Consider the following 27,597-nt stretch of genomic DNA (forward strand, 5'->3'; position numbering starts at 1 on the left):
AGCATCAAGGAAACCAAAGATTTACTCCCTGGCAGAGAATAGAATTCAGAAAACAAGATAAATGCTTTTGAAGCAGTTCACAAATATTTCAGTTTGGAAGGCATTTCGGCAACTACAGAAAAATCAAATAATATCAATTTATGATAAAGTCAGGTTGTATTAACAAACATTTGAACCATATTAACATATCATTAAAGAATCATTAATCAATCAAATATTGTCATCAAAATCATTTAAACCAGGAAATGAAATAATGCAATTTCCCTGGCTAATTTTTACAACCAATATATTTCGACTCATTTTTCTTATTGTATTAATCATATAATATGAATTTGGAGACTTTAATTGGTAAGAGTTTGGATAAATATTTAAACAAGTTGAGTTTGTAATGTTTGAAAACGCTGAAAATTGCTGCATTTTGATATAATTTCCTACCATGTTTGACAAAAGCAATCAAATTGATGACATTGATATCAAGCATTGGATAGATTTTCAATTTTTATTAAAATTGCCGAAGTTCTCAGTTCTTTTCATAGGGTGGGGGTGGTACACGTTGATCATTAATTGTTACAAAGTCCTTGTTTGTCCTCTTGATTGAAACGAAATTCTCTTTGCACTTATTTTTCTATGGCTAATTACCTTCCTGTACATTTGTTTATGTTACGTTCTACAAGAAGGAAAGGTTCACTATTGCAAGATTCCTGTGTTGATATACTGCAAGATTCCCATATGAAAGATTTCGTAGTATCAAAACGTTCTTGGCATCGATCACACAAACCTATTGAAAACATAAAAGGTCATTTTCTGCCGTACAACTTGGTCTAGACTGACACTTGACTGGGTTTCGCCAAACTAATTCAGATCGTCGCAAGGAATTCAAAGTTTTGCAAAAGTCCAGAAAGATTTTTTGTCAGGTGCCAATTGTGTCTTTATTAGTTTTCAAAAAAGCTATTTTCGAAAACATCACATTCTCCAGCAAATGGGTAATAAGGAGGTAAATAAACGTTGAACGTATTCTATTATACATTTTACTTTACTCTGGTATTCCACATAAAACAAAACCATTCCCGTTAATAATTAATACACTTTTCTCACAAGGAAAATATATAATTCAAATGGCACTGGCCAAATTCATAAATAAATAATAATAATTGTTCAAATCTCGAGACGGACATTTAATCATACTGAACATTTAAAATATTTAGATTGACAAAACACTGAAATAATTTGATATCTTCCCCTTTGAATACACGAGGCATCCAAGCAACGGATGAATTAGTCAGAAGTAGATTGAAAATCTTCTATGGCTAAGAGTACACTCAATTTTTTATGAGCAGCGAGACTCAACTTTCCAAGAATAATAACACCGAGCATCAGTTAAGAAAACATATTTTATCAGGTAATCAACGGTGTGCTAAAAATGTCTCCCAAAACTTCTATTTGGTTGTTTTGGAAACATTTATAGTATGTAAATGCAGCAAAATCATTGTTGAAATTAGAAGTATATCAAATTACCGTGAACATCAAATTATCCAAAACATTTTGTAGCCCTCTGCAAAAATTTGCAAAAATCTTATAAAAAGGTGTTAATAGCAAATTTGCTTCGTTTAAGATATAAATGACAGTGCATGTAGGCATAGCTCAACTCTGTTTGAATACATGAATAATAACGAGGAATAAAGGAATGACTGACAAATTATATCTGAAAATTCTTAGGTAAGCGTCGCTGGACCTTGAATATTCTAATCAAGGGTTCTAAAGTTTGGCTTTGGATTTCCAATAGTTATTCCATTTTCCATAGACCCCACAACGTAAACAAACTCATAGCGACATTGCATGAATAACAATTCTAAATATATACTTACGAGCTAAAAATATGATTGATGAAATAACGCTTAAACTGACACGATTCAACAAATTCTTGTTGACTAAGCTTGATCTTGGAAATCCTTTTCTACCAATTCCTCTAACATTTCATTGGTTAAAGAGGCAAAGTCCAATTTGCTTTGAATCTCTTCGTGTAGCACTGCCCGGCTATTTGTGATTGATAGAAGAAATGGCAACAGCTCAAAAATGGAATCGATTTTCGCCAGTTGTAAAGGGTGAGATGTCTTGCCTTCACTGCCGTCATTTTCGGCATGCTTCTGTACTATCAGTGTAGCCAGTCTTGATAAATAAGGAGCAAACCTCATCCTTAGCACATTGTCACTCGTCTTATCATGGCTTGTTTTACTCTTGCCACCTTTTTTCTCAGATTTTCTCAACTTTGACGATAGCGGAGCGTTCATCACGCTAAGTTTTGACACCGAATCTTCTACACTTTTTGCTGGCTTTGCTTGTGAATTACCATGTGTTTTACTTGAAGTTGCTACGACTTTTCCTTGTGAGGTTGCTTTTCCATTTCTGTCACCATCCCGGGTATGTTCCACTTCTTCTGCCTCGTATTCTACACCTGGTGTATCTATAAATGCCCATCTATACGACTGGAAGTGAGGCAGTGTGTCGCTTTGAAGAGAAAATGACAAGTCAAGCAGTTTGCAAGCTTCCAGGTACAAATTCAGCCATTTGCCTTTGTTTCTGAGCATACCGTTGAAAGTAAAAAATGACTCAAGGGTTCCCATGATGCTACTTTTGGCTTGCTGAGATTCTGCCGGCGATAAATCCTTCTCCATTTGCAAAAAGATAACAATCAGTTCTGTGATAATGGGAGGCCAGAGGGATGTAAGATGGTGTGGAGACATGCGCAGAATAAGGACTCGAAAGCAGAAGAAAACTTGTTCGTAGAGGACTGGTGCCTAAAAAGAAATTTTCATTATTAATGTCACTGAAAAATGTTAATCAATACCATATATTCTATGATTCAAGACTATCAAGTGTACGTTCTGTCAAACATTTTCACAGCCATGCTGAAAACTAATAGATTACTATTCGAGAAAAAGAAGTTTATACAACAAACCTGCATCTGTCTGAGGCTATCTACAAGCCTCTCTTGGATGTCTGGCATATAATTATGATACTGATCAATTTCACCGCAGAACAGAACAAATGTAAGCCTTTTGAGTAAACCCGCTCGCAGCTCTATTTCCTGTTCACGATTAGCAAAAATATTTATCGTCCCACTTTGCGTAAGGTTGATACGAGCCATCAGATCTCTAAATGTTGCAACATCATAAGTCATCAATCGATCGATTATCGAGCGCCAGTATTGCAAGGAGAGAAGGTCCATTTTGAAAAAGCCTGGATCGAGGAATAACTCGTAAACATCTTTCTTCCAAGATCTGAGAGTGTATTGGAAATCGGTGATTGAGGCAAGCAGAGCACTGCTGCCTCGGAAACTTGTCACGTTTTGGTTGCTGCAAGTAAAAAAACAGTATCAAACAGGAGTAGCTAAAATAACTTCTTATGTTCAGGAACTGTTTGTATTCTGTGAAAACAAGCAGGTGGAAGTATCGGTCCTGATGCTTAGCATTAGTGAACAACTCTTTTTTCAATATAGCGGTCCCTTTAAGAGTGTTTCAACAATTAGGGACAAAGATATCTGTCCGCTGTTGAGGGGTGTCCATTGTATTGAGGTGTCCGTTGTTAAGAGATGTCGGTTAATGGAGGTTTAACCGTATACTAGAGATCGAATACCTATAGAGTATATAATCAAAGTCTGATGACCTAATGATCACAGATGCATTTCTCTAACCTGTGATTCTTCAAATATGGCGTGACGTTGTATATAACATAGAACATAAAGCTTGTGATTTTGTCCTTCTCTTCACTCAGATACAGCAAATCCAGCATCGAAGATAATATCTGCGAAAAATTTATTTATTACTTTTTATATTTAGGAGACAAAATAATTTATACAATGCAGAAGTGGAGACGCTACTATGCAGAAGCACAAGAGACACCAAACAATAGGTGGTTGGGTACAAACAGTGTCAGGTACCAAGTTTTATGTGGGCTTCATGTTACCAAAGTGGGACATTTAGAAGTGAGGAGATACTTAAATGTCATAACACATTACGGAAATTCTGAAGAAGTGCATGGTCTAGATCTGAAATTAATTAATTTGGAACTTTGAAAACAGCGTTTTCCATTGCTAATGGCACGCTTGACAATAAGCTTAGACTTGAATGATGACAATACCTCAGCCATTAGACACAGCGCACTCGCACTGTATTGGGCATTACGAGTTTGCATTGTCGGCGCAACCGGTACTGTAGGCTCTGGATTGTCGTTCGTGTGCTCTTTGGGTTTAACCAGCGGCTCGTCTGGATTTTGGTCTGACTGTGGAAGCACTGCGACGTTGCGCCGAAACCACGTCGAATTCTCAAGCGAAGCTCCAGCAATGGTATTGACAGCATCGAAGTATTTCAGTGCAAGGTCCTTTAAAAAGAAGAAATAATGCGTCAACCTTATCAAACCTGGCCCATTAGAAGTTGGATTCGACTTAAAGCCAAAGTTGAGACAGTTTGTTTGAGAGAGAACCAATGAGAGATCAGTTAAAAAACCTTTTGTGACGGTTGGCCAATAAGATCGAAAGAAAGTGGTTTTTCCTTCATCTTTCTTCATAACTCTTTTTCACCCAGAAGTTGCCTCCTTAACATGAACAGATTTGCTATCACGGAATTTTTGGCACCAATTTTTAGAAGGACCAGATAGAAGAAAGCAACACAGAAGTAGAATAGGTGTTCATTCAATGAGTTGTCCATCCTTCATTCCTTGCTGCAAAATATGGCTCTCCTTTAATTTCATTCAATTTGAAAATTGGTAAAAAAGAGATTTTACCAGAAATTTATAAACACGCGAGGAACCCTATGACGGATTGACTTACAAGAGAAGATAGCGATTTCTTGGTGGAACTGCTTCAGAACATTGGATTTATTTCTGTCAAATTTTCGCACTAGCAGCTTTTGGCGCCTATTGCCTTGCAAGTGGCTCTTTCTGGGGGTCTCTGCTGCTGGCAGTAAAGCCTAAACCATATCCTGATTTACAATGGATTTTTCGGAGGGTTTTAAATATAAAACAATGATGAATGATACGTAGCGAAAAGTAGACCTCAGATCAAACCTACTTTTACGATCGAATCTTGACCGGAAGATCGAATAGAGTAAAATGCTTTTTCTAACCATGATTTATCTCAATCAATTTTCAACCAAAGATTCACACGAATAGTTCGATCGAAGTGTAGCAACGAACTGTTCTTGCATCATGCAAACAGTTCACGTATAGAGCAAATAATACGTTATTTCACAACATGGTGAAAGAAGCGAAACGCAGCTGGAAAAGAAATCGCTTTAAGCATTTAATTACAAGTATAAAGAGCAGCAAAATGCGAGCGTTGGCGATTACAGGGAGAAAATGACACGGTTTAGCATGAAGCAACTGCAACTCAAGGATAAATATTGAGTGGAAATAGGCTCAAAAGTAAATTTCCTTACACTGCGATTTCCAAATCTTGACAGCAAACTTTTATTTTGCTAGTTCATTAAGTTTAAATTTTTCCATTTCGTAGCATAATGTAGCCCTTATCTTGAAAATCAAGAAAAAAACAACCAGACTTGCTTCTGCATCTAAATACGTTGCGGTCTTTCACCTAAATACGTTAACAAGAGAGAGTGCATCTAAATACGTTGAGTTGTCAAATTCTCTCCCATTGGTTTTGAAAGCAAGTATCGTCAAAGGACAGTTGTAAACAACGGATTGCTGAAATCATGCGAAACTACAGCAATCGTAGCGAAAGCAAATCAATGACGTTAACATCTACTCAGCTGAACTATCAGTTTGCCTTTGAATTGCGAATCAAAATGCATTTAGAAGGGAGCAGATGGTTTAATACAAATAGCTGGCTTATAAGAATGATAGATGTTCAAATGAATGATAAGCTTAGACCAGCGCCTCAAAGTTGAAAGAAAGATTTGACATTAATACCTGTAGCTCTTTCCTTGCTCGTTTTTCCTCAGGGCATTGAATTCGCAGAATGAAAACGTACAAAATATTCAAGAGCACAAACAGCCCGGCTGGGGCGACATTCAAGTTGACGCCTTCTTTCAAAAAGGCCAGCAGTACGGGTTTCATCAACGAAAGCTGATCATTTGAAACTCGTTTCAAGTATTCAAAGAGGAACTGGAGCAGATTAAGCTCCAGCGACTGGCTTCCTGTTGATCCCTTCTCTTTACCAATGAGAGTTTGTCGCAGCACTTGTTTGGTTGTTAAGACGATTGTTTCTGCTGATAAAACCTAATAAGGCAAATAAAAATGAGTTAAAAAGATGCAAAAGGAATGCATTTACTCAGGAGAGTTTTTCTAAAGAAAATATAAGAGATAATAAAGCCTGATGAAAAAGTCAAGCAAATTTACAGGAGACAGACCTTTCTTGCGGAGAATATGAAGCAAATCTCACTACATTATTTTGAAATTATCTTGATGGGGGTAATATATACCTCAGCTAAATGATTTTTACCGAATATATCCCTGTCGTGAATAACATCTGCTCATTCCTTTTGTACCATGTGCCACAATCTTCTAGCTTTAACCCTAAGTAACCTAATGTTCTGTTCTATCTTTTCTAGTTTATTCTTGGTATCTGAAACCGTCATATTCATTTAAGTAATGTCCTTAAAGAACCAACTTAATCATGAAGGGAATTCATGACAGGTAATCTCTGTAAATCATGAAGGGAAAAAGAGGATCCATTATTAAATTTGTTAAGACAAGTCAGTACACATAGCATATCATGAGCAGGTCTGATACAATTTGCTTCATTCTAGCAAACCCTCCCAAAAAAGGCTTTTTATTCACGTGAATTGAAATTATTGATATTGCCTGAGATACGCAGTTTAACGTCACCACAAAAATGTCGATAATATTGCGACTTGAGAATATTTCGTACTTCCGCATCATAACATCGATAATGACTCACTTTTATGGCCAATGCAATATCAACTAAGCCTTGTTGTTCATCTGTGATAAACGGGACCGTTTTCTGGTTAACAGATGACAACCATTTCTTCTCCTTTCTCGTCTGCTTATCAAGGTTAGGTGTTTTTTCGGTTTCACCCTCCTGATTTGATTTCTTCGATGAGTTCCAGACATCAGCCAAAGCAGCAAGAAATACGGGAGTATGCTGCATGGCCACGGGGGTTAGAAGTTGAAGAACTGCTTGCTTTATGCTCTGTTGATTGAATGCAAAAATTGTATTGTTGAGCGACAAAGTGTCTACCAACAAAGCTTAAATAGGGTTAGTACGAGTTTGGAACTTTTGTTTCAAACTTTGGAGAACTAGTAACTGAATCAAATAAGAGTAATTCACTTGAAAGGCAGTCTGTCCCCTTTGTGATTGGCTAATTCTGACTTGAAAGCTCGGGAGGTAAACTATGCCTAATTTTGGACGGGGACGTGTCATTTTGGTTAAAATTTTGGATCCATAATTTCGCAAATGTTTGAAAAAATGTGACCCATAATTCTGCAAACATGACGAAAACTATACCCATTATTAAGCAGAGCAAATAAAATTTTTAAAGCACAAAAAAATCATTATTTCCACAAAATCAAAATTAAAAAAAAAACATATTTCCACAAAATAATACCCATAATTCTGCATGTTTCTTCAAATGGTAACCATAGTTTGAAATGGTGCACAAATTTCAAAAATTAGTACCGATAATTTCGCACTTTTCAGAAAAAAAGTAACCCTAAATAACGGCACGTCCCCGTACCCACCCCCCCCCCCCCGAGCTTGAAAGCCTCGCCTTAAAAGAGGGACTTCACCTGCCTTCTTAGCATCCGACATTAGTTATTGTGGGTGAACACGACAAAAAATGCCTAATCTTAAAAAAATCGAAGCTGACTCAGACGTTTGAAACCTAAACATAATTCATAGCAACTTGCTCAGGGAGAGGACACGATGGTGGTTTTCATTCTATTTGGTTATTTGTGCATTAAACCAACGATGCATGAATATCCTGGCCATGAAAAGAGATTGTAAAAACAATGGGAGACAGACTGCTTTTAAAAAGATACTTTCACACAAGTACACACAAGATACTTTCAAAATAGCATTGCAACAGCTAAGAAGCTTTCCATGTTGACTGAAAATATTTTCCAAGCAAGTCGATTGATTCAGCTGTTTGGCTATCATTCTTCCCACAAAATACAATCAAAAATTGATCTATGCAGTGGATTCAGTAATTGTGACGAGAAAATTTTGCGTTTTACTAAAGGATGTATCAAATAACGTCTGCTACTGTATGAGTTTTTGTTTCTTGCTTACGTAAGTTACTTTAATAAATAATTCTCTATTTAGCATATGATTATAGACCACATGAATAACAAATTTTAAAAAAACAAGAGTCTAAAACTCTGTCCAGATTAGTCAAGGTACATCAGTACCCTGGGTACCAGAGCCACAGAATTTCGAAGGCGTTAACAGAATGCTAAGCAGAGAAGCGGAGAAGCGTATAGATATGAAGAAGAAAAAGCGGCTCTGGGCTACTCTTCACCCCTACGCTCCTCCGCTTCTCTGCTTGGGTACCCAGAGTAGGTACGTGATATGGTCTTATCTAAGATGTACAAGAAAATAAAGCAATCAAAGACTTATTAAAACAATTGCTAGAGATGACAATTCGATTTCAGCCACCAAGGAGGAAACTATTCCGAAGGCCTACTTTTCCCGCTTTTAAATGGCACCAAACGCATATACAAATTTTTTCAATAAGAATATAGTCTATAAGAATATTAAGGCTCAAAATCGCTGAAATTTTCGAATAATTTAAGAATAATGCAAGGCTCAAGCTTTATCAAGAATTAAATTTTTTTTTTTTGGAAAGCAAATCAAATGCGAGTTTCACACTATACGTTTTGAAATAGACGTATCCGACCTTGGAGTAGTTTAACAAATCTTTTGCTAAAACAGATTAATTTTTGCAGGTGATATCGAGGGCAACATTGGGTCTGATGAAATAGACGGAGTTGAGATGGTGCTGTTTGATTAAGTTTTATATTTTTATTCCATATTTATTGTTCTTTTCTGTTCTGTTTTTGTTTTGTTTATGTGACGATGTAACGCATCAAAAAGATTCGAATTTTTTCGCTGATCTTCAGGTGAATTCGCACCTTGTGTCGCTTGAGAAGAATTTATGAATAATCTTAGGCTCTAGCACGTTGCGCTTTGCGTTGGGTAGCACGAACAATTTGTCTACAAACCCTATGCGCAACGATGGCAGCAAAAAAGGGTTCCGGAGAGACGACGTATCGCATTCTGATAAAGGAATGATTATTTTCTTAAAAAACGACACAGAGGGTGTCCGATTCAAGGGTTGACGTACGGACCGAAAGCCTGTCTGGTATGAATTGTAATTCGATACGGTGTTGTGTGAATACAGGCTAGAGTAAACATGAGCAAAAGCAAAAGGTTGTTTTCATATACAAGAAACACCAATGCTGTTTGCTTTTTACAACCAAACACCAACAATATTGCACGGGATGTTCCTTTGTATGTCATATTGTTACTGCACTGCAAATCTTCGAAAATGATTGGAACTGAAGTGAATGACGTAAGTAAAGAAATCTGTCAACTAGACTGGGTTGTATAGAACCAAAAGCCCAGGTTATATTAATGCATTTCTAAAATAAGACACATAGGTAAAATAGCTTAATCAATTAAGTAATTGTGCATCGTTAATAAGTAATTAACTACTTAAGGGAAATGGGTTGTAAATTATAACAAACATTGAAATATTGACGATAATAGTAATACTTAAAAACATGGTTATTCATCGTGTCACCCAGCAACGCGGTGGTAAAAATAAAGTACTGGACTGTGTCATGGTCGAAGCTAAACTTCAGCAATATACTCATTTTTATAAGAATGCGATACATTTTTTTCAGTCCCAATTTCTTAAGAAATTCGTCGTTTTGAGCCTAAATATATTCTGAAAATTTTCTTATTTTTTCAAAACTGATATGGTTTTAGGAGAACAGCTTCCGCTCTTGAATAAGAACTAAGAACGAAGTCGAGAAAAGTCATTTCTGCGATTCCGTGTTACGAACATTCCAAAACAGTCAACTGCTGAAAAATGACACACAAATATGCTAGTTCAGGCTGAGTAATATTCCCATAGTATTCTTAACATTGGATTATTCGGAGCCTGAATATTTACAATAGACAAAATTTTTATAAAAAGAGAGTTTAAAAAGAAAAATAAGGGTGTTGAGGGAAAAAACTAATTAATCTGGTTTTAAAAGTTAAGATTGTTCAGTGCAATGGCATTTATCTAATAAATTGGATGAATGAAAGAACGAACGAATGACTTAATGGGTGAATGAACAAATCAAGAACGGTAACCGAAATTTTCTTTTAGAATATTTATGACTGGACATTTGAGTAAGACATAAAAATTTGAAAATTCAAGGTCATAAATCATGGCGAAAATCATGTTGTACTTCATTTTAGAAAAAGAATAACCGATGTAGTAAAATCAAAATTTAACTGAAGAAGATGTCTTAGCTTCTAAAGCTAATTAGACTAAAGCCAAAATAATGAGGACCTTGAAAGACTGCTTTGATGAGTTTTTGAGTTGAATGTAACTGTATTGCATACCAAGATACATGCATTTTATATTCCTCTAATATATGTTTTTTTTAAAGCTGCAACATCACTTTTAGTAAATGCAGTCAAAATTTACTGTTGGGAAGATGAAAGGAAAAGTTTCGCCTACGGTTCTTTAATGGGCCTCGAGGAATTTCAACTTACCTTAGGACTGCCTATTGGGAGGGGCAACTCAGAGACGATCCTCCATCGACTGGTTTTCGAGTCGGTAGCATTCCAAACATGCCATACCATCAACACAGATGAAAGTATAGTTGGTAGGATGCTCAAAAGTCCTTCTCGTGCCTCAATATACGGGTTGTTAACTGAAAAAACAAAAGAATCGTCTTGTATTCAATAGTTAACCAACAAATGAATAGTTACAATATCACAAATAACAAGCCTGTGTTCTTCAAAATTGTTTGTCTTGAAAATCGTATGCAGCTCCAAAGAGAAATTGCTTCTAAGGAAAGCCATGCCACTGCGTGAGAAAATTGGAGTTGTTGGGAAAACTAAGAAAATTGGACACAGCAAAATTAAAATAGCAGTACATCAGTGGAGCTTCAAAGCCATGAAACATGCAGTGAAGCTTCGATACACACTCGTATGCATAAAAAATGTTCCATAAAAAACCGAGCCTAAGATGACAAAAGTTGAAAAACAATAGACTAGATCACCCTCCCTGAAAAACAACCAAAAAATCTTTCTTTTGAAGATGGTATAGAAATGATGACTTTTCGGTAATAAGGCACCTATTTGCTTTAAGGTAAATAGAAAGAGGAGCTCCTTTTGACTTAGTTTGTGTTTAATTTCATGTTATCCAATGTTACGTTTCTATAAAACAGCTCTTTAGCATTTGGTATTCATGAAATCTTTATGAAATCTTTGACACTTAAATCAGCAAGAAAAGATGAGTGAAATCGGAGGTAAGCTCTTACTTAAGTACTGATATTTCTTAGCTAATGAGATCTAATAAATAGAACGAACAAGCAACTTGAAGTTTGTTTTCTATAGAAGCATAATGCGCTGTTAGTCAGAAGCTTTCTTCTTAACAATACCCTCAAGCAATGAAAGCCTTTGTAAAAACAAATAAAATAAGGCGGGTTGTGGGTGTGGCACTTTCAATTCGTTCATTTTCACTGGCTTTCTTTTGTAGTTGATCACTTGACCACCCTGCTATCTTGGTGCTCCTTTTTTCAGTTGTGCGAGAAAGCAGGGAAACAAAACAATTAAAAGTTCTCTATCAAATTGCAAAAGAAAATAAGCAAATAGCAGATAGCCTTCATGACTAGTTCTATCATTTAAAGACTAAAGCATATAATATGTCATCTTTTAGGCGCTTTCCAAGCTACATGCTTTACCGACGTTGTCATCTTGATACAGAAAATATTTGTCCTGATGTTTGACAAAGCATCGCTATCTAAAAACTTGTTTAGGATTTTAAAGCTTCACTGCTGTCATGTCAAGGTCATACTGGAGAAGAATTCAATTCAATCTAATCTTTTAATGTCTACCTTCTTCACTTGTTGCACCTCGGTTCGGTAAACTTTGAGGGGAGAACACATGAGCGAGGCTCTCCAATATTGACATAGAGTTGTCGCTACGTTGCAGATCCTGGCCAGGTTTGACCGAAGCGCCATGTTGCAAAACAGAAGAAGCATCTTTGTCAACCAAGCAATAGTGGCAAATTGACGTCATTTTCTCCAGCATCGTTAGCATGTAATCAACTGGGAATTCCCGGCTGCTATAAAAAAAGAAAAGATTAAAACAGGGAAGATTCGACTAAAGTCATTTGTCAAAAGCTTGAAAACTCGGTAGATAGAATGAAAGATCTAAAGTCTAGCCTAGAGAAAAAGTGAAAAATTTAGAGTTGAAAATAATCTTAATGGAAATTTCTCAGAATGGAGGGTTGTTAAATTTCTAACCGTTTACTACAAAAATTATCATTTTGTCCCGTGATGTGAGTTCAAGCCTTCTTCTCAGAGTAACAAAATTCAGATTAGAGTTAAAAGCTAGTTCCTGTGTATTTAAAAAAAACTTGAATACCAGCTGAAATCAAGAACCAAAATGCTTGAAATTTTGACTTCAGCTGCTTCAGGATCATAAATTTCTATCTAATTACAAGCTTATTTTTGGAGGCTTCTGTGCTTCTGCTACAGAACGCTTCAAGATACAAACAAACCCTGAGATTAAGTTTCTTCTGTTGTGGTAGGAAGGATTTCTTTTATAATCTCTGCGGGTACTTTTAAAAAACATTTCATAATTTACGCGACAGATGGCAAACTGATGGAAAGTGGGCGAGCTGTTCCCACAACCAAACGCTTCTCGCTCAAATAACATTCGCAAACATTAAAAGCTGCAGAGAAATTGCCACTGGTGGCATTATAAATACAGATAAATCCCACACCTTTTGATAATGTTTCCATTAACAGATTCAGAAAATATCTTTGCCGTACTCTTGAAATTTTGACAAATTTGTTCAACGACAGGGATCACGATCTTTGCCAATGATGAGCCACATTTGGGCAATGTTTCTATAACCACGTTTATCCAATCATCGTGGTTGTAAAAAGATTTATCTCCTTTTAAAGCCATGAGTAATACAGAGAGATACATGGTCTGTGATACTATAGGTGTCTCTATATTATATTCAAATGGTGAGGTCTTTAGTGGCTTTGCCTTGCTCTTTTTATCCTTCCTCTTCAGTTTCTTTTCGTTTGACCCTTGTTGCAAAGATGACATGCCAACTCCAATGTGATCTTCAAGGAAAATCAATTTTTTTACGAATCTTAGCAGGAACCCATGCATGTATACCCGACTCTTTTCATCTTGCGAGGAAGCAGTTCTTGTTTTTTCCAAGTCTTTCCGCGCGGTTTCATTCTCACCAGAGGCTCCGTAGACGACACTGAGTAAACAATGCAGGGCGATTCGCTGAACTTTGCAACGGTTGAACAAATCAGAGACGAAATTTGAAAACCCAACATCATCGTCAGCGACAACTTGAAGCAAGACATCAACAATTTTTGTGAGGACATTTAGGCTGCTAACTTTCACACGAAAATTGTCCTCAAGATCTGACCGACTGACCTTCATGGATGCATGAAAATCAGATCGGATGAAATAAAGACAGACGGACAAAATTATCTCCATGTACTTTGCTGTGCTTGCCTTCACCAGAAGTTGCTGACCTGAGAATTTATAAACAAAAGAGTTGCATCAGCGATCTTACAAAGAAAGGACAAATCCCACAAAAGAATTCGAGAAAGTAACGTAGAACAGAGGCGTCACAAAACATCAGTTCACAGTGTACCAAACAAACACAACAGCAACTTCATAAAAATTCCATGCAAACAATAAACAAACAAAATACCAAGGATTTATTTAAAACAAACCTCAAAACTGGAAAAATTTCCCCCAAGAAAGTTTTGTGACAACTGCAATAATATGTTTGCTTCTAACAAAGTCCATTCATGACTTTTTGCAAATTTTAACATTTATTAATTAACAAAATATTTAAATAGCAAGAAAATAAAAAAATCAGTATTTGGGATTCAAGAACCAAAGGGCCTGTCTCATCTTACTCAATTCAGGGTTGGTCTCAGCAAGTTAAACTTTCACAAATTTCAACACAACTTTAGAGATACAATAAACCTTATGTGCCCACGGAGCACGGACACGAGGACACGGAGCACTTCTTGTTGCTCTACCCCGCTTTTGGGGTTCAAAGGACTGATCTCCTCGCTGGAATATATACTCTTGTACGACCATATGGATATACAATTGCCCCTAGAGAGCCTAACCAAACACTTGGGAAACTAAACAATTACATGACGGGGTATGCTAGTGTGAGTGAAGTATACCAACGTCCACTGGGAAGGCGCCTGTTAGAGAGAGCATATAATCTACGAATCAACATAAAAGGGTAGGGTGGCAAGTTCCTTCTGTCACAGCCTTTCGCTTTTACGGTGTTGTCGTAGGGTACCAATCTGTTGCTGGGTTAACAGAAGGAGAAAGTCTTTATCCCAAGCCAGGCCTATGATCGAGCCAACCAGATCCTTCTATACTTTAGTCGTGAAGATTTAGTTAACGATTTAGATAAACATTAATGACGTCATCCAATCGATACATTAGCTACTCACTATCAGCTAGAGACCCATAGAAATCCTTGCCACTCAGGGCTCTCCTGTGCCGTATCAGCAATTCCCTGAGAGCCGTCTGATGAGCTGTGTTGCACATATTCATGCTGGTTGTTGCAGAGGCAAAAACGAACGCCTTTCCGTCCACTTCCAATATCGACATGACAGTCTTCAGGGCGTATATTGTTTGGGTCGTGTCGTAGAGCTGTGTGTAAAACAGCCTATGCACATGCAACGGGTGAACAGTGACGCGGGCGTGTTTCTCTGCAATAAAAAATGTGACTATGTGCAAGATCATTTGATAAAACTAAACTGAACTAGCTGCGCAAGCTTCACTAAATGCCTGTCATTTAATGCCTGTTGTTCAGAAGAGATAAACTAGGAAGCAAAAAGATAAACGATCTCAGAGCTTTGGAAATCGATTGTAATCAGCAATCATTAAATAAATACGCAGGTAAAATAGAATGTTAGGCACGTATGCTCTCCTTAATGCAGCGAGTCTTCTTAATGCCATTGGAATTAACAAACACCTACCCCTGGAAGTGTTTTCATTCATTTCATTCCTTGATTCTTCAGCATCACCAGAAACCTCCTTGCTGTTACCTTCATCCTCCTGCACCTCCTCGGTCTCAAACTGTTGCTGCTGTTCCTGTTGCTGCTGTTCCTGTTGCTGCTGTTCCTGTTGCTGCTGTTCATCACCTTCAGCAGACTGCATTCGACTCGATGCCTCGCGATCATCGCTGTCCTCGTTGTTCAATGCTTCTTGTGCGTCTTCGCCCGAGGCCCTTGTGTCTAATTCTTCGTTAAATGGCTCTTCTGATATGTCTGCAACTGCAAAAATATTCATCTTCATCAAAACAGTCTTTAAGAATGACGTAAGATTCACAAAAATAGAAATATTCACTTTTGCTTACTACAGAAAAAAGAACTGAAACAATTTCGATCAAATAAATGAGCAATAACTTATTAAAATAAATGATAGAAAAAATAAACTGCCAGGCCATGAATTTAGGTTTTCGTAACAATGCAAGATGAGAATAAAAATTGCAAAGGTAGTTGTGATAGTCACATCTTGGTAGAGTAAAATTCATGAAACCATGTTTCATCTAGAACATTGTCAGAAAACCATTCGAGAAGTTCTGCAAGAACCACTTCCTGTATCTACTAGTCTTGTAACTTTCAAGTAAGTCAAGGTTTCTGCAAATTACATAGTCTGCATATAAAGCACATTTTCGCAAATATACAAAAGCCTGATTTCCCTAATCAAACATGATGTTTGTGAAGACTTCAGAATCGATCTTATAAACAATATGTTCCAACCTGAATCCATTTGGTCACTTTGTGAGTCCGTGCTTGTGGACTGTTTACAGTTTTCAACATTGCTCCAGTTTGGTTTGCCCTGGTGCTTTTCGGAGGTAATGCTCTGTGGCCGTGCAGTGTGCTGGTTGTTTGACCTCCAAAGGAAAGTATAATGAACAGAGATACGCCTGCTTGATGGGTTCAGCATAGTGATAAGTAAGGGCTCAAGGATCCTGCCAATGTCGCCAAAGTGAACAGAGTGCTGCAGCCATTCTTGCGATCGTTTGCTAGAGATGGATAAAGGAATTCAATCTAATTAGTTGCAGGATCGAGTGATTGGAACATCGTTACGTAAGACTGCTTCAAACTTAGTTTCAAACGCTATTTTTTCTTTATTTTTTATAAAGAAACTGCTTATATCATGAGCAGACCATGTCCAGAAAACCTCGGGAATAACATTCAATAAAAGCTTCCACACTTTTATTAGCACAAAGGTCATCCTACCCCAAAGAAGCATAATCTGGAATATCCTTAAAAGAGCCTTTCCTTTCACAGCTTTAAAACGATTAGAATCACAACCCTTTATAAAATGAGCTGACTACAATGTAGCAATTTAAAAGAGCTAAAAGTCATTGGTTGAGCTGAAAATGAACATGACCCTGTGTAATAACATCATTAATTTTAAAGCAATTTTATCAATACCGATGGTAAATTAATTAATGTTAATATTTTGGAGACGATAGCCTAGACTAAAGTTAGCTTTGGGATTAATGTTGAAGCCTCGTTGTCTATCTTCATCGTTTTGCTGACGCATGCAAACACAATTGTATAAAAATATCCACCTTATTGTTGGGTCATCAGACTGCAGGCTATCCAACATCAGCAGCATACACCTAAAAACAAAACCAAAGAATAAAAACATTAAAACCATAAAGAATTCACCATGTTAATGAAAGAAATGAAGAATCAAAGAATGAAATCACATCAAGGGATGCTAATTAGTCAACTAGGTCACAGAATAGGAATTAGGCAGAAGGGTAACTCTCGTCGGTTCCTTTGCTGTTTTTGAAGCCTGAGTCAACAATAAAATTCCTTAATTCCCCTTTAACCTCGATTTCATTAGACGAACTTAGCCATGACAAATTGTCATTCATTAATCAGATATAAACGAATTATGATACATGATTGAATTTGTTCACTATCATGGGGCATTTCGTCTCAAATAAAGTTGTCTACTTTCATTCTTTTTTAAAATTCCCCCGACAGATACACGCTAAGCCTCGTATAAGTTAACGCATGCGCAAGTTTTTTCAGGCTTCACCTAATAGGCAGGAGTTCCCCTCCCGCTTTATTCCTAATTCGAGACTAGGTAGTCATCAAGTCTCTAGAAACAGCCACCCAACAGGAAGGGGGTCGGGGTCGGGATTTGGCCTTTAGGCCTGATGCTCTTCATCAGTATGGGCAATAGGCTTTAATAAAGAGATCTAGTCAAAATAGAGAATATAATGATTCTTGATAAGCGCAACTCATTTTCTACAGCAATCGCCTTAAGATTACACGGTATTTTCTAATCCATTCAAAAAGGGTATACATAAATTTCGAAGATGTACTCAGATATTTTAAAAGCTTTGACATTTAATATGTAAGCTTTTAAAATTTAGAAACCAGACATTAGGTTCACATCATGCAACATTATGAAGCTACAGTAACACCTGATTGGTTGAGCACGCCTGATAATTTTGAAAACACTAACTTAAAAATTTGATTTAACTTTTAACTTCACTTACAAAAACTTTTACAATAAAAACAGAAAAGACCTTTTTGTTCCACATGTGATTGATAACGGTCTGAGAAGAAATCAAGAGTCAGGTATATTCTTATGCAACTACCATGACAACAATTTCTAAGATCCATACCAATGAAGGTATACCTGCTAATAAACTAAATGTAAACCAAATTCATATAATCCCCATACCTGTCTAAGCTTCTGTTTCCTCCCCTGCTAGACTTGCTGCTTTCATTCTTGTAAAACTCTCTCGACAAATGCCACAAAACAGAAAATTTCCAATGGGCACTCCTTCTTTGGTTCTGTTAGAAAGGAAAATTGGTCAGCATTTTAAGGCTGTTTTCAAATTAGATATACCTTATTCATAAAAACCAGCAAAGAAATCCATCACACAGCAAGTTCGTCTTTCAGTAACAGGCGATTCGAGAAACAATCAACGCTCCATATTATGTAGGTTACTTTCTTTTTCACTGAAAATATCTATCTAAGACATTGAAATATAAACAAATCATTATCTAATAATTGCAAAAGAACTTGATTAGTGACTAATTATAAAAAAGCAAGAGACCAGCCAAGAGTTAACACGAGATGATTCTTTCTTCGTTTTCTTTGTTTATTTTCCAATTTTATTTGCACTTTTCAATACAAGGTTCTGTTATTAAAATTTCTTGCCTCAAATCAAATTTTCCCTAAATACTGGACGAAGAAGATTGCTTACCAAACAATGAGCAACCATCGAGCTTGAAATGGCATCTTCACAAACTAAAGACGATGGTGACACATTGTGAAGCCTCAAGAAGAGCTCAGCACATGCAGAATTCAGCTGGCAATTGGCCGGTCCGATCTGACTCCAAAGAATCAATGCCATGTCCTTTCAAACCAAAAAGCTATCATTAACTTGGGTTTTAATTTAAAACTTTTGAAACAAGGAAGGAATCAAGAAGACGGAAACATTCAATTTTCGTATCAGAGTTAAAGTAAAAAACTCAATGTTTACATCGTAGTGATAAATATTTTGGGTTCTTATACTATGAACAAAAATGGTAGTGATGTACCACTTGGAAAGGGTTTATCAAAAGATAAACGAAATCTGATTGTTATGGGCTAGTGAGGAAAGCAGAAACACAGACTCATCTGTGCTTTTAAAACGTTTAACTGGTGCCCGGTGCGTCCACTCTCATTCAGAGATGTACCCAAGTTCATGCAGAAAACCTCTGAGAAAGGGGTGGCTTTTTCTTCAAACCTAGGACAGCAAAACTTAGAAAAAGGGGTACCTTTTGGAACTTGGAGAAATCACGGAAATAGGGTTTTCTCAAAACCAATATAGGCCAAGATCTCTCTCTCTGCTAACAATATTACAGCATCTGATATTTAAGATCAAATATGTTTATATAATTTTCCCATTAATATAATTATAAAACCCAAAGAATTTTTAGAAAGGGCACCACCTCAATTTGATTCAATACACAATTTGGAAGAAAATACTTTTGCTAGTATAAGGTCATTTGCAACTAATAAAAGAACTGTTGGCAGTTCTGTTTTTCAATTGGCTTTTTTTTCGCTTGTCACCATTCTAGACAAACCTTTAAACCATTAAAAATAAGAATCATAAAACTAGAGCTTCAGCATTTTCCAATAAGTAAAGTAAAGACAAATTAGTGTAACAGAGCCATAGTGTAGCAAAGCAACTCCTGTTCACATTGTTTTTTTAACAAAGTTTATTATTATTTAGTTTCATACCACAGTGAAAAGGCTATAGAAAGTTTACAGACAGTCAGGGTAAAGAGGTTTTTTAGATCTCTCGCATGAGCTCGGGTAAACCACTCAATGACAGTGGACACGTCGGGAACCAGTGTAAAATTTGTACATCAATTTTTCAATAGTATATTCTTATTCTAATTGGCTACATTTTCCTCAAAATGGGATTTTCAAATCATGAATTGTCCAAAAACTATTTACAGAAACGTACCTTGTACACGGCTGACTTTTCAAGTATTGAAAAATCTCGATGAGATATCAGTGGAATTATGTTGGCAGCACCCTTTGTCACGTGACCTCTATCCAGCGAAGGAAAGACACAAAGACTGACGTTTATGAGATCCAACAGTGCACCCATGGCAACCGTTTGGATGTCGATGTCCTTGGCTTGCGATGCACAGCTTATTAAAGACTGCAACCATGGACTCAGTGTGTGTCCTGTCAGAAAGATTGTTAACTGTTTATGAAAGGCCTTGATCAATAGGCCTTTAAATCTTGAATCTTATGTAGCCATAATCCACTTAAGCGATATTTTTGCGCTGATTTTTTTACACTGGAAGTAGTTATTATTGATTATTAAAACCGGCGAAAGCTCAAGAATCTAGTTATGTCAGTACTGTGAAAAGAACCCGTGCGTATCTAAACTTGAAATCCAGGCATGAATAACACAGCATATCACAGAACGATACTTTTTTCTTGCTAACTATGAATTACATTCTAGACCTATTACAAATTACTTATGTATGCTCTAACAAAATTCCATTATTCCTTAATTTTTCAAAAATTTAAGAAATATCATAGAAAATTAAGAGAAGCCATAAGAAATACATTGTGCCCGCTTCCCTTCTAGGATTTCCAGACATTCTAACAGCAGACAGGTAATATACACATTCTAACATCATTTTAAATACGTCATACAAACTGACAAGGTATATACAAACATATGGGTCAGATGGACTCTATTCATAAGGCTGTTTCAATAAGAGAAAATTCTTTTATGCTGGGATAAGAAGGTAACTCATTTCACTAATAAAAAGACGGCGTTATTCATTCGAGCACCGTTTAGCGAAACTAGCTAAAATTAAAGATGGCATCTAACAAGGCAACTACTCATCGACACAATAAGGAGCACCTCTAGAATAAATGCGATACTAACGTAAATATATAAATGTAAAATATTCAAAGAAATAATAAAATAAAAAAGGAACTTACTATAATTTTTCGTTTCGTCTATCTCAGCACATGATTCCCAACAAGGAAAACAAGCGAGCTCGACAAGATATCTGCAAGATGCAGCAAATGTCAAAACACAAGTAGCTTCGGTAGGTTTTTTAGAACCCTGGGTCTCCTCATCAGAATGTTCGTGTACGTCAGAACCATTGGCCACCAAGCATTCATTGGTGCTTGCATTATTGGTAGCATTGTCACTTAACCATGGCATAATACGATGCCTGACAAATGCATGGAAGAACGCTGTCGACTTGGCAACACACAACTGTATACTACTTGACTCCTCGTTGCATCGTTCACTGTCTTTCTGACTATGTGAGTGCTGTTCGTCGTTTGATGACACTGGAGTCGATTGTTCCTGACCTTCGGCCAAATCTTTGTGGTTTTTTCTTCTCCCTACGCGACTAAATAGAGTTTTGCTTGACTGAGACCTTGTTCTTTTAGTAGATGCCGGAGACCTGATATCCGGGGATATCTTGGAAAGGAGTTTCAAGGCCAGAAGCATCCCTTGGTTTATTTCATCAATGTTCATCGTTTTAACATAGTCTGTCATTTCACTGACAAGGCAAATCAAAAGAGAAGGCCAGTGCTCACTCTGGGTTGCACTTGATGCATCCTGCAGAAAGGAAAGAGTCATGATTCTATGCAAGTCAGGAAGATTATTTTGATGATTCCATTATGGGAACATTCAAAAAGGTATTTGAAACCCATCCTTAACAACGTCAGCAAGTGTAATATTTCCTTTATTAAACAGCAGAAAACAGACAAGATACAAGCAGGTACTTTCTGCATTAAAAGAGAGTGGGGTCTGATGAAAACTCTTTATATTCTTTAACCCTTATCGATTTTTGTATGTAAGAAAGTAAGGGAGGAAAAAGAATGGGGGTTGTTTAGACCAAATCAACAGTTTGAGGCTGGCATGACTATCCCCGAATGTAACAATTAGAAGGACATACCAAGTACACAATATCAAGGAGCAGCTCCGCCAAGGAAAATAGCTCAGAGCATCTTGGCTGCCTGGTGTTGATAACGATGGGAGAAGATTTGCCAACTTCACTATGCATCTCATCCAATAGCATCCCGGAATCCCTTTTATCAATGATAAACGAATTGATCAACGCCCTCTCAAGAAACTCCCATATAAAATAAGGCTCAAATGCATTAAACAGCAAATTTGCGGTTTTTAAGAGCTCATCATTGGTGCTTAGACGCTCCTCCACAGTCATATGCACTGAACATTCGTGGTGCAGTGCTCTAAAAACTTCGACGAGGACTTCTTCCAAAACTGGCGATCCGATCTCTGGTTTATCGAGCAAGCTAATCAAAATTCTTAATGGCCTAAGTTTTTCCATCTTGCTTTCTGTATGGCTAAATCTGATACTGTCTGCCACAGATTGATCTTGAGACAGTAGCCTGAAGAGGATGATGACAGCTTCAACAACAAATTTCTTAGAATATTTTTCAAAGAAAGTCAACGACGACGCGGTGCTTTCGTCAGGAACGCCCGGGTTGCTCGAATCATTACTGTCTGTTCTAGTCAGTTTGTTGCCCATACTCCCCGTGCCTGTGTTCAAGATCCAGTGGTACAGTCTTCTATTCAATGACATGTCTCTACGCAGGACTACATTAAGTGCGCAGACTAGTATTTTCACGATGTCCGATTCTTCAACTTGTTGTGTAGAGATAGGTAAGAACGTCAGCAGGAGGTCAAGGGTAATACGTTGAGCCAATACATTTGTGTCTTCTAATGCAGCACATATGGAATCAACCTAGAATGTAGCGAAATAAGGAAAGCCATTTTAAAACACAGAAATATACCAAGTTGAGGCTTTCAAAAACACAATAAAGGCTTTCAAATACCTATCTTCCTGATTATCTCCAGAAGAAATCGAATATCAGTTTGAAAGAGTTTTGGAAATGTAGCAGAATTACTCAGATTGTTACTTTGATTATAATGTCTTAGGGCCACTATCAAAGATTCCCGAGTCTTTAGTAGACACAAAAAAACATTCGTTAAAGGTTTTCCAATGCTTACCATAAGAGCACGGTTGTTTCCGAAAACGTAACTTGTATCCCTGCCATCTGTAGCCTTGGCCAAGTGATTGAGAACAAATGTTATTGCTGACAAACGAACTTGCGTTGAGTGCAAAACACACCCCCAGAGGGCAGAGTAGAAAGATTCTTTGTTTGAATTTTGACACACAGTTTCAAGGATGGATGTTGTCCTGGAATCAAGATGAAAAGTCAGTTGTAAAGGTTTGATTCAAAAATAATCAGGTAATGCATAAAAAGTAATGTGTAAATGAGAAAGTGTCGAGACTGGTCTAGATGATCCTGTAAAATATATCTGTGTTCGAGGATCTATGTCATTACCAAGTTCCCTTCCTACTTTGTTGCATTCTAAAACAAAACATATAGAGAAAACTGCAGAGCTTGAAATTCTCTTATGAGATATTAAACAGATTCAATTCAGAGCATCTGTACAGCAGTTGCTATTTAAGTTGGAAAGTAGGGGGCAAGGGCAAATCAAAAACCCATACCAAAAGATTTTGCATAAGGCTCTAAAGTAGTGCAAAAATTTGGGGGCCACGCCCCTTGACCCTCGTCATCAGAATACCTGCTGTAAATAATTTAAACATTTTCATCTCCGATTGGTAAAGATATACCATTAAAGATACAATACAGGACAATTTTAACTAAAATCCGACTTGTGGAACTCTAAAATTTTGTCAAAGGCAGTTTGGAAATATAAAGCATATAAAAGGGCAGGCACGAAACCAAGGAGGGGCATAGGAGGGGGCATTGCCTGCCCAACTAGAATTGTTTGCCCCTTTGTGCCCATCAAAAAATCTTAGGATCAAAGCATGTTTTTGTTTACAGTACTGTCGAAAAAGGTTTTGCATGAGGCTCTATAGTACTGCAAAAAAATTTGGGGCCACACCCTTTGATCTCTCATCATCAGAATGCCTGTTGTAAACAATTTCAATATCTGTATTACTAATCGGTAAAGATATACTATTAAGATACAATACAAGACAATATTTGTCACAATCATACATAACACTATAACTGTAAAATTTGCATACTCTAAAATTTGCATATTTAGATATATAAGGCATATGAAAAGGTTGTTCCAATGAATGGGCAGCCTTATATAAATGTAATCTATAAAACATTTACTGTGTCTTTCCTACAAACAAAGATTTTCAATAGAAATAAATCCCTGAAGTTTTAAAAGCCCTGAATTTCCACCAGTCGATAGAAACAATGATGGTATATCAGTGAAACAATCCAGCCACCTGTAGTCTTTATCTATTGTTTAAAAAGGAAAGAACAATTTTCCTCTCTTTAAAAACACCCAATACTGTAAAGATATGGCCCTTAACTTTGTCAGCAACCAAGTAAATTTATAATTTTGGTATTCATATATACATATATTCAATTTACAAGGTTTTTTAAGCCCGAGCTCAATCAAGTAAAAATGAAGTATACACATATTTGAAAAGAAATTGAAAGTGTGAATTTAAGACCACAAAAGTGAGTTTCTTAAGATCTGTAACAAGGTGCCTGCTATGGAGGGTATTTGTTGTATGTCAAGACCATATCATTGCTGTTCACTAGCACCTTAAGCCTCTGGGCCTTGGTCCCACAAAACATGCCATAAACACAAAAAACTCCTCGTGCTCTCTCAATCCAGAATGCCTAGCTAAATTCATAACCTTCTCCTACAACTCATCTTCTTTTTCAACACAGCTAGAAACTTTGAAACAATTTACCACTTTCTAAACTCTTATGACCAGTTTACTTTCAAAACTAAAACCAACAAACTTGACATGAACTAACTCTTAACTAAGCACATATAATTTGTCAAAATAATTTCCCCCTTCCTATGCAAAGAACTTATCATAGAAACATAGGCCCAACAATCCATGCACAGACTTGATCCCAGAATTTTCACTTGATGATTCAGCCCAGTAATAAGCAAAACTTAGCTATAAAACAGGGGATGTAAGCAATTAACATTTTAACCTTATGGTAATAAATATAAACAATGAAGTACTGGGAAGTAGGGACAGACTTGAATATCAAAAAATGGCAAGTCAGATCAACTCTTATTGTGACTTTAATTCTTAAAAGTACAGATCCAGAACAGTGTGACCAGATCTCAATTTTGGAATTATGCCAAATTTGTCATAAAATAATGCTAGATTTGCAAAAATTATGCTAATAAAAGAGGCTAGAGGATGCTCAGAATATCAAAAGTGACCAAAGTTTCCATTGGCTTTTTTGACCCCCAATCTAAAACACAGTGTACTCAAAATTGCCATCTTTTCTACACAAAAAGGCAATTTAGATCAATGGTTTTGACATACAAGATTTCTCAACCCCTTGGCTGTCATAAATTGATTTGGCCGAAGAAGCAAAAGTTGGGAGAATTCTGGCAGCATGTTGCAAAAAAAACATAAAATGCAAAGGAAAATAAATTTTTTCAAATTGATATTCAAATTTGTTTTAGAATGATTTCAAAATTGCAAATAAAGAAACATGAAACAACGTAAAAGATAACAGACAATGTAAGACAAAAGTAAATGGAAGCTTTGTAGCCTATAAAGCAAATTTTGATTACACTATCACTCCCCGCAATTGTCAAAAATTTAGCTTTTTTGTGTACTGAATTTAGCTGCCTGAAATTGGCTGCCAACCATAAAATATTTGGCTGCCAACCGTTCCAAACACTTGGCTAAACCCTGGAAGTGGAAAGTCACACATTCTTGTGTAAAGTGTTTCCATTTGGTGGTGATAGACAACAGATCAATGGAAACAGCGAATTTTTAAAAACTATCAAAATTATGCCAGAGTTATGCTAGATTCCAAATTATGCTAGATTTTATGCTAAATGACGATTTTTGGTCAATATTATGCTGAAAGCATTATATTATGCTAGATCTGGTCACACTGATCCAGAACTATGACTTTGAGTGGAGTAACTATCAGCCTATTCAACTTTTCTTACTAAAAGTTATGGACATAACATTATAATATATAAAGAGGGTTATTATACCTTTCATTATGCTCAGATCCTTCTTCTATGCCTGGTAATACAGCTAAAATAAATCCAGGCAGACCTGGAATGATGTGTCTACCAAGTGGAACATAAAACTCCTCGTACAGATCAAGGAGCACAGGTTTAACTGAAATGGCAGCTTGAGCAAGCAATGGAAACAAGCCTGAACTGTAGATGAAAAGGTCATTTATCAGCCTTGCCTTTCCAATTTGCTTGAAAATCAACTGGTAAGTTTCCAAGGCTTTCAAATGTACACCACTGGGCAATGCAGGATGCAGGCACTGTGCAAGTCTTTTTCCAACAAGAAGTTTTCGTGGGATGAGTGGAAATGAAGAATAAGTTAAAATGACCTAAAAAGTAAAGGTTACTTTCTAAAGGACTAATAAATTGATTTTTCACCATTACTATCTTAAAATCACCATGATGGAAAATTCATATTTGGCCTAACTCCAGTAGCATTACCTTTCAAAGTTCTTTAATTTTTTTTAAGTGCCACAGCATCATTTTGTTCCAAGCTTGAAATACTTTTACCAATTGAAAGAGTTCCTATCTACAGCAAACTTTTTTTCAAGCTAATCTCAAGCTGGAAAGTATGCATTTCATGGGCAAAACCTTATCCACACATATACTGTGCTTGTCACAAATGATGGTTCACATGACTTCTCCATACCCAAAGTATCCAAACAGTACTTGCACCGACTACTCCTAAAAATTTATAAATAGAAAGACTTTCTGCTCTAGTAGGAATTAACCTAAAAAGCCCCTCCCCCAAAAAAGACAGCACCATCTCAGTAGGGATTTGACTCAAACTATTGTCTACATAGATAAGAAATATTTTTCAATCTTTTTTTCCTTAATCAAGTTTATTGCAACTTAGAAATGAGCTTTCTGTAATTTATTTTCAAGCGATATTTGTAGAAGACTTGTAAAGACTTCAAATACAAGTATTTTTCCAAAATTCTACAAACAACAATATCTACCGCAAAACAAAGTAATTTCCTTCCAAACCTTGTTGAGTTTTCCAAGACAAGATATCAAATCTGCCCATTCACTTGAATATTCAAATGACTTCAGCGCCTTATCGACGGCTGTTCCATACTGCTTGAATTTTCCATCAGAAAGGTAACTAAGCTCTTCTTCCATTTTCGCTATCGGTTTCACCAGTTCTGGCCTAACGACGGCGGTGAAATGGTTATTTTCATCGCATTTGCTTTGCGCATATTTAGCACAATTTTACTCCATCTTGATAACAAAGGCAAACAATGAGAGGAAAATATTTGGTTTTCTCTATTTTGAAATACAACTAGAGAAATAAGTGCCAACTTTGGTACATTGGTGTTAAGTTCAACATCTGCTTCAATGTTGAAACTTCTCGTAATGAATAAGAGGCTATGTGACGTCAAGCTAGGAGTATGTCATATGTTGCGTTCTCCGGTTACCTGTTACGTTCTTACATTTGGGAAGAGTTTTGCCGAGATCCATATCAATCCTATTATATTGTTGCAGCACTCAAAAAAATTTTCAGCTTGAGTCTAGCTGAGGAAATAATTCACCGTATGAACACGTTTCCCTGCCCTGTAGTACTTTGGTGTCTGCGGACGGGAAACAACCTTTCGTTAGGAATTTCATAATTTCCTTGCATTCATAATGACTGATAGTGTCGTTTTCAAACACAACTCAAAATCTTTTCCTCAGAATCAGCCAGTTAACTACAATATTCTTGAATATAGCAAAAAAATATTTT

General features: G+C 36.6%; 1 protein-coding gene across 3 annotated transcripts; it reads right to left on the reverse strand.

The window, feature by feature from the left end:
• Window positions 1-62: 62 nt before the first annotated feature.
• LOC135685499 (protein DOP1A) lies at window positions 63-27,240 on the reverse strand. 3 transcript variants are annotated; one of them, XM_065201464.2, is made up of 22 exons: window positions 26,862-27,240; window positions 25,851-26,203; window positions 22,824-23,013; window positions 21,745-22,557; window positions 20,771-21,404; window positions 19,770-19,996; window positions 18,519-18,671; window positions 17,990-18,102; window positions 16,857-16,907; window positions 16,036-16,301; window positions 15,380-15,546; window positions 15,250-15,349; window positions 14,719-14,979; window positions 12,987-13,767; window positions 12,094-12,323; window positions 10,745-10,905; window positions 6,914-7,165; window positions 5,923-6,231; window positions 4,138-4,377; window positions 3,692-3,801; window positions 2,957-3,353; window positions 63-2,795 (listed from the first exon to the last, which is right to left on the reverse strand). In XM_065201464.2, the coding sequence occupies exons 1-22, from the start codon at window positions 26,994-26,996 to the stop codon at window positions 1,929-1,931; spliced, it is 6,810 nt and encodes a 2,269-aa protein (XP_065057536.2). In that variant the 5' UTR covers window positions 26,997-27,240; the 3' UTR covers window positions 63-1,928. The 3 variants fall into 3 exon arrangements, with proteins under 3 accessions (XP_065057536.2, XP_065057535.2, XP_065057534.2); XM_065201463.2 differs by having other exon boundaries at window positions 12,094-12,320; window positions 15,250-15,546; XM_065201462.2 differs by having other exon boundaries at window positions 15,250-15,546.
• Between the last annotated feature and the right edge of the window lie 357 nt (window positions 27,241-27,597).

This window comes from Rhopilema esculentum, chromosome 15, assembly GCF_057945365.1.
Source record: "Rhopilema esculentum isolate cy_ngs chromosome 15, ASM5794536v1, whole genome shotgun sequence".
Classification (NCBI taxonomy): domain Eukaryota; kingdom Metazoa; phylum Cnidaria; class Scyphozoa; order Rhizostomeae; family Rhizostomatidae; genus Rhopilema; species Rhopilema esculentum.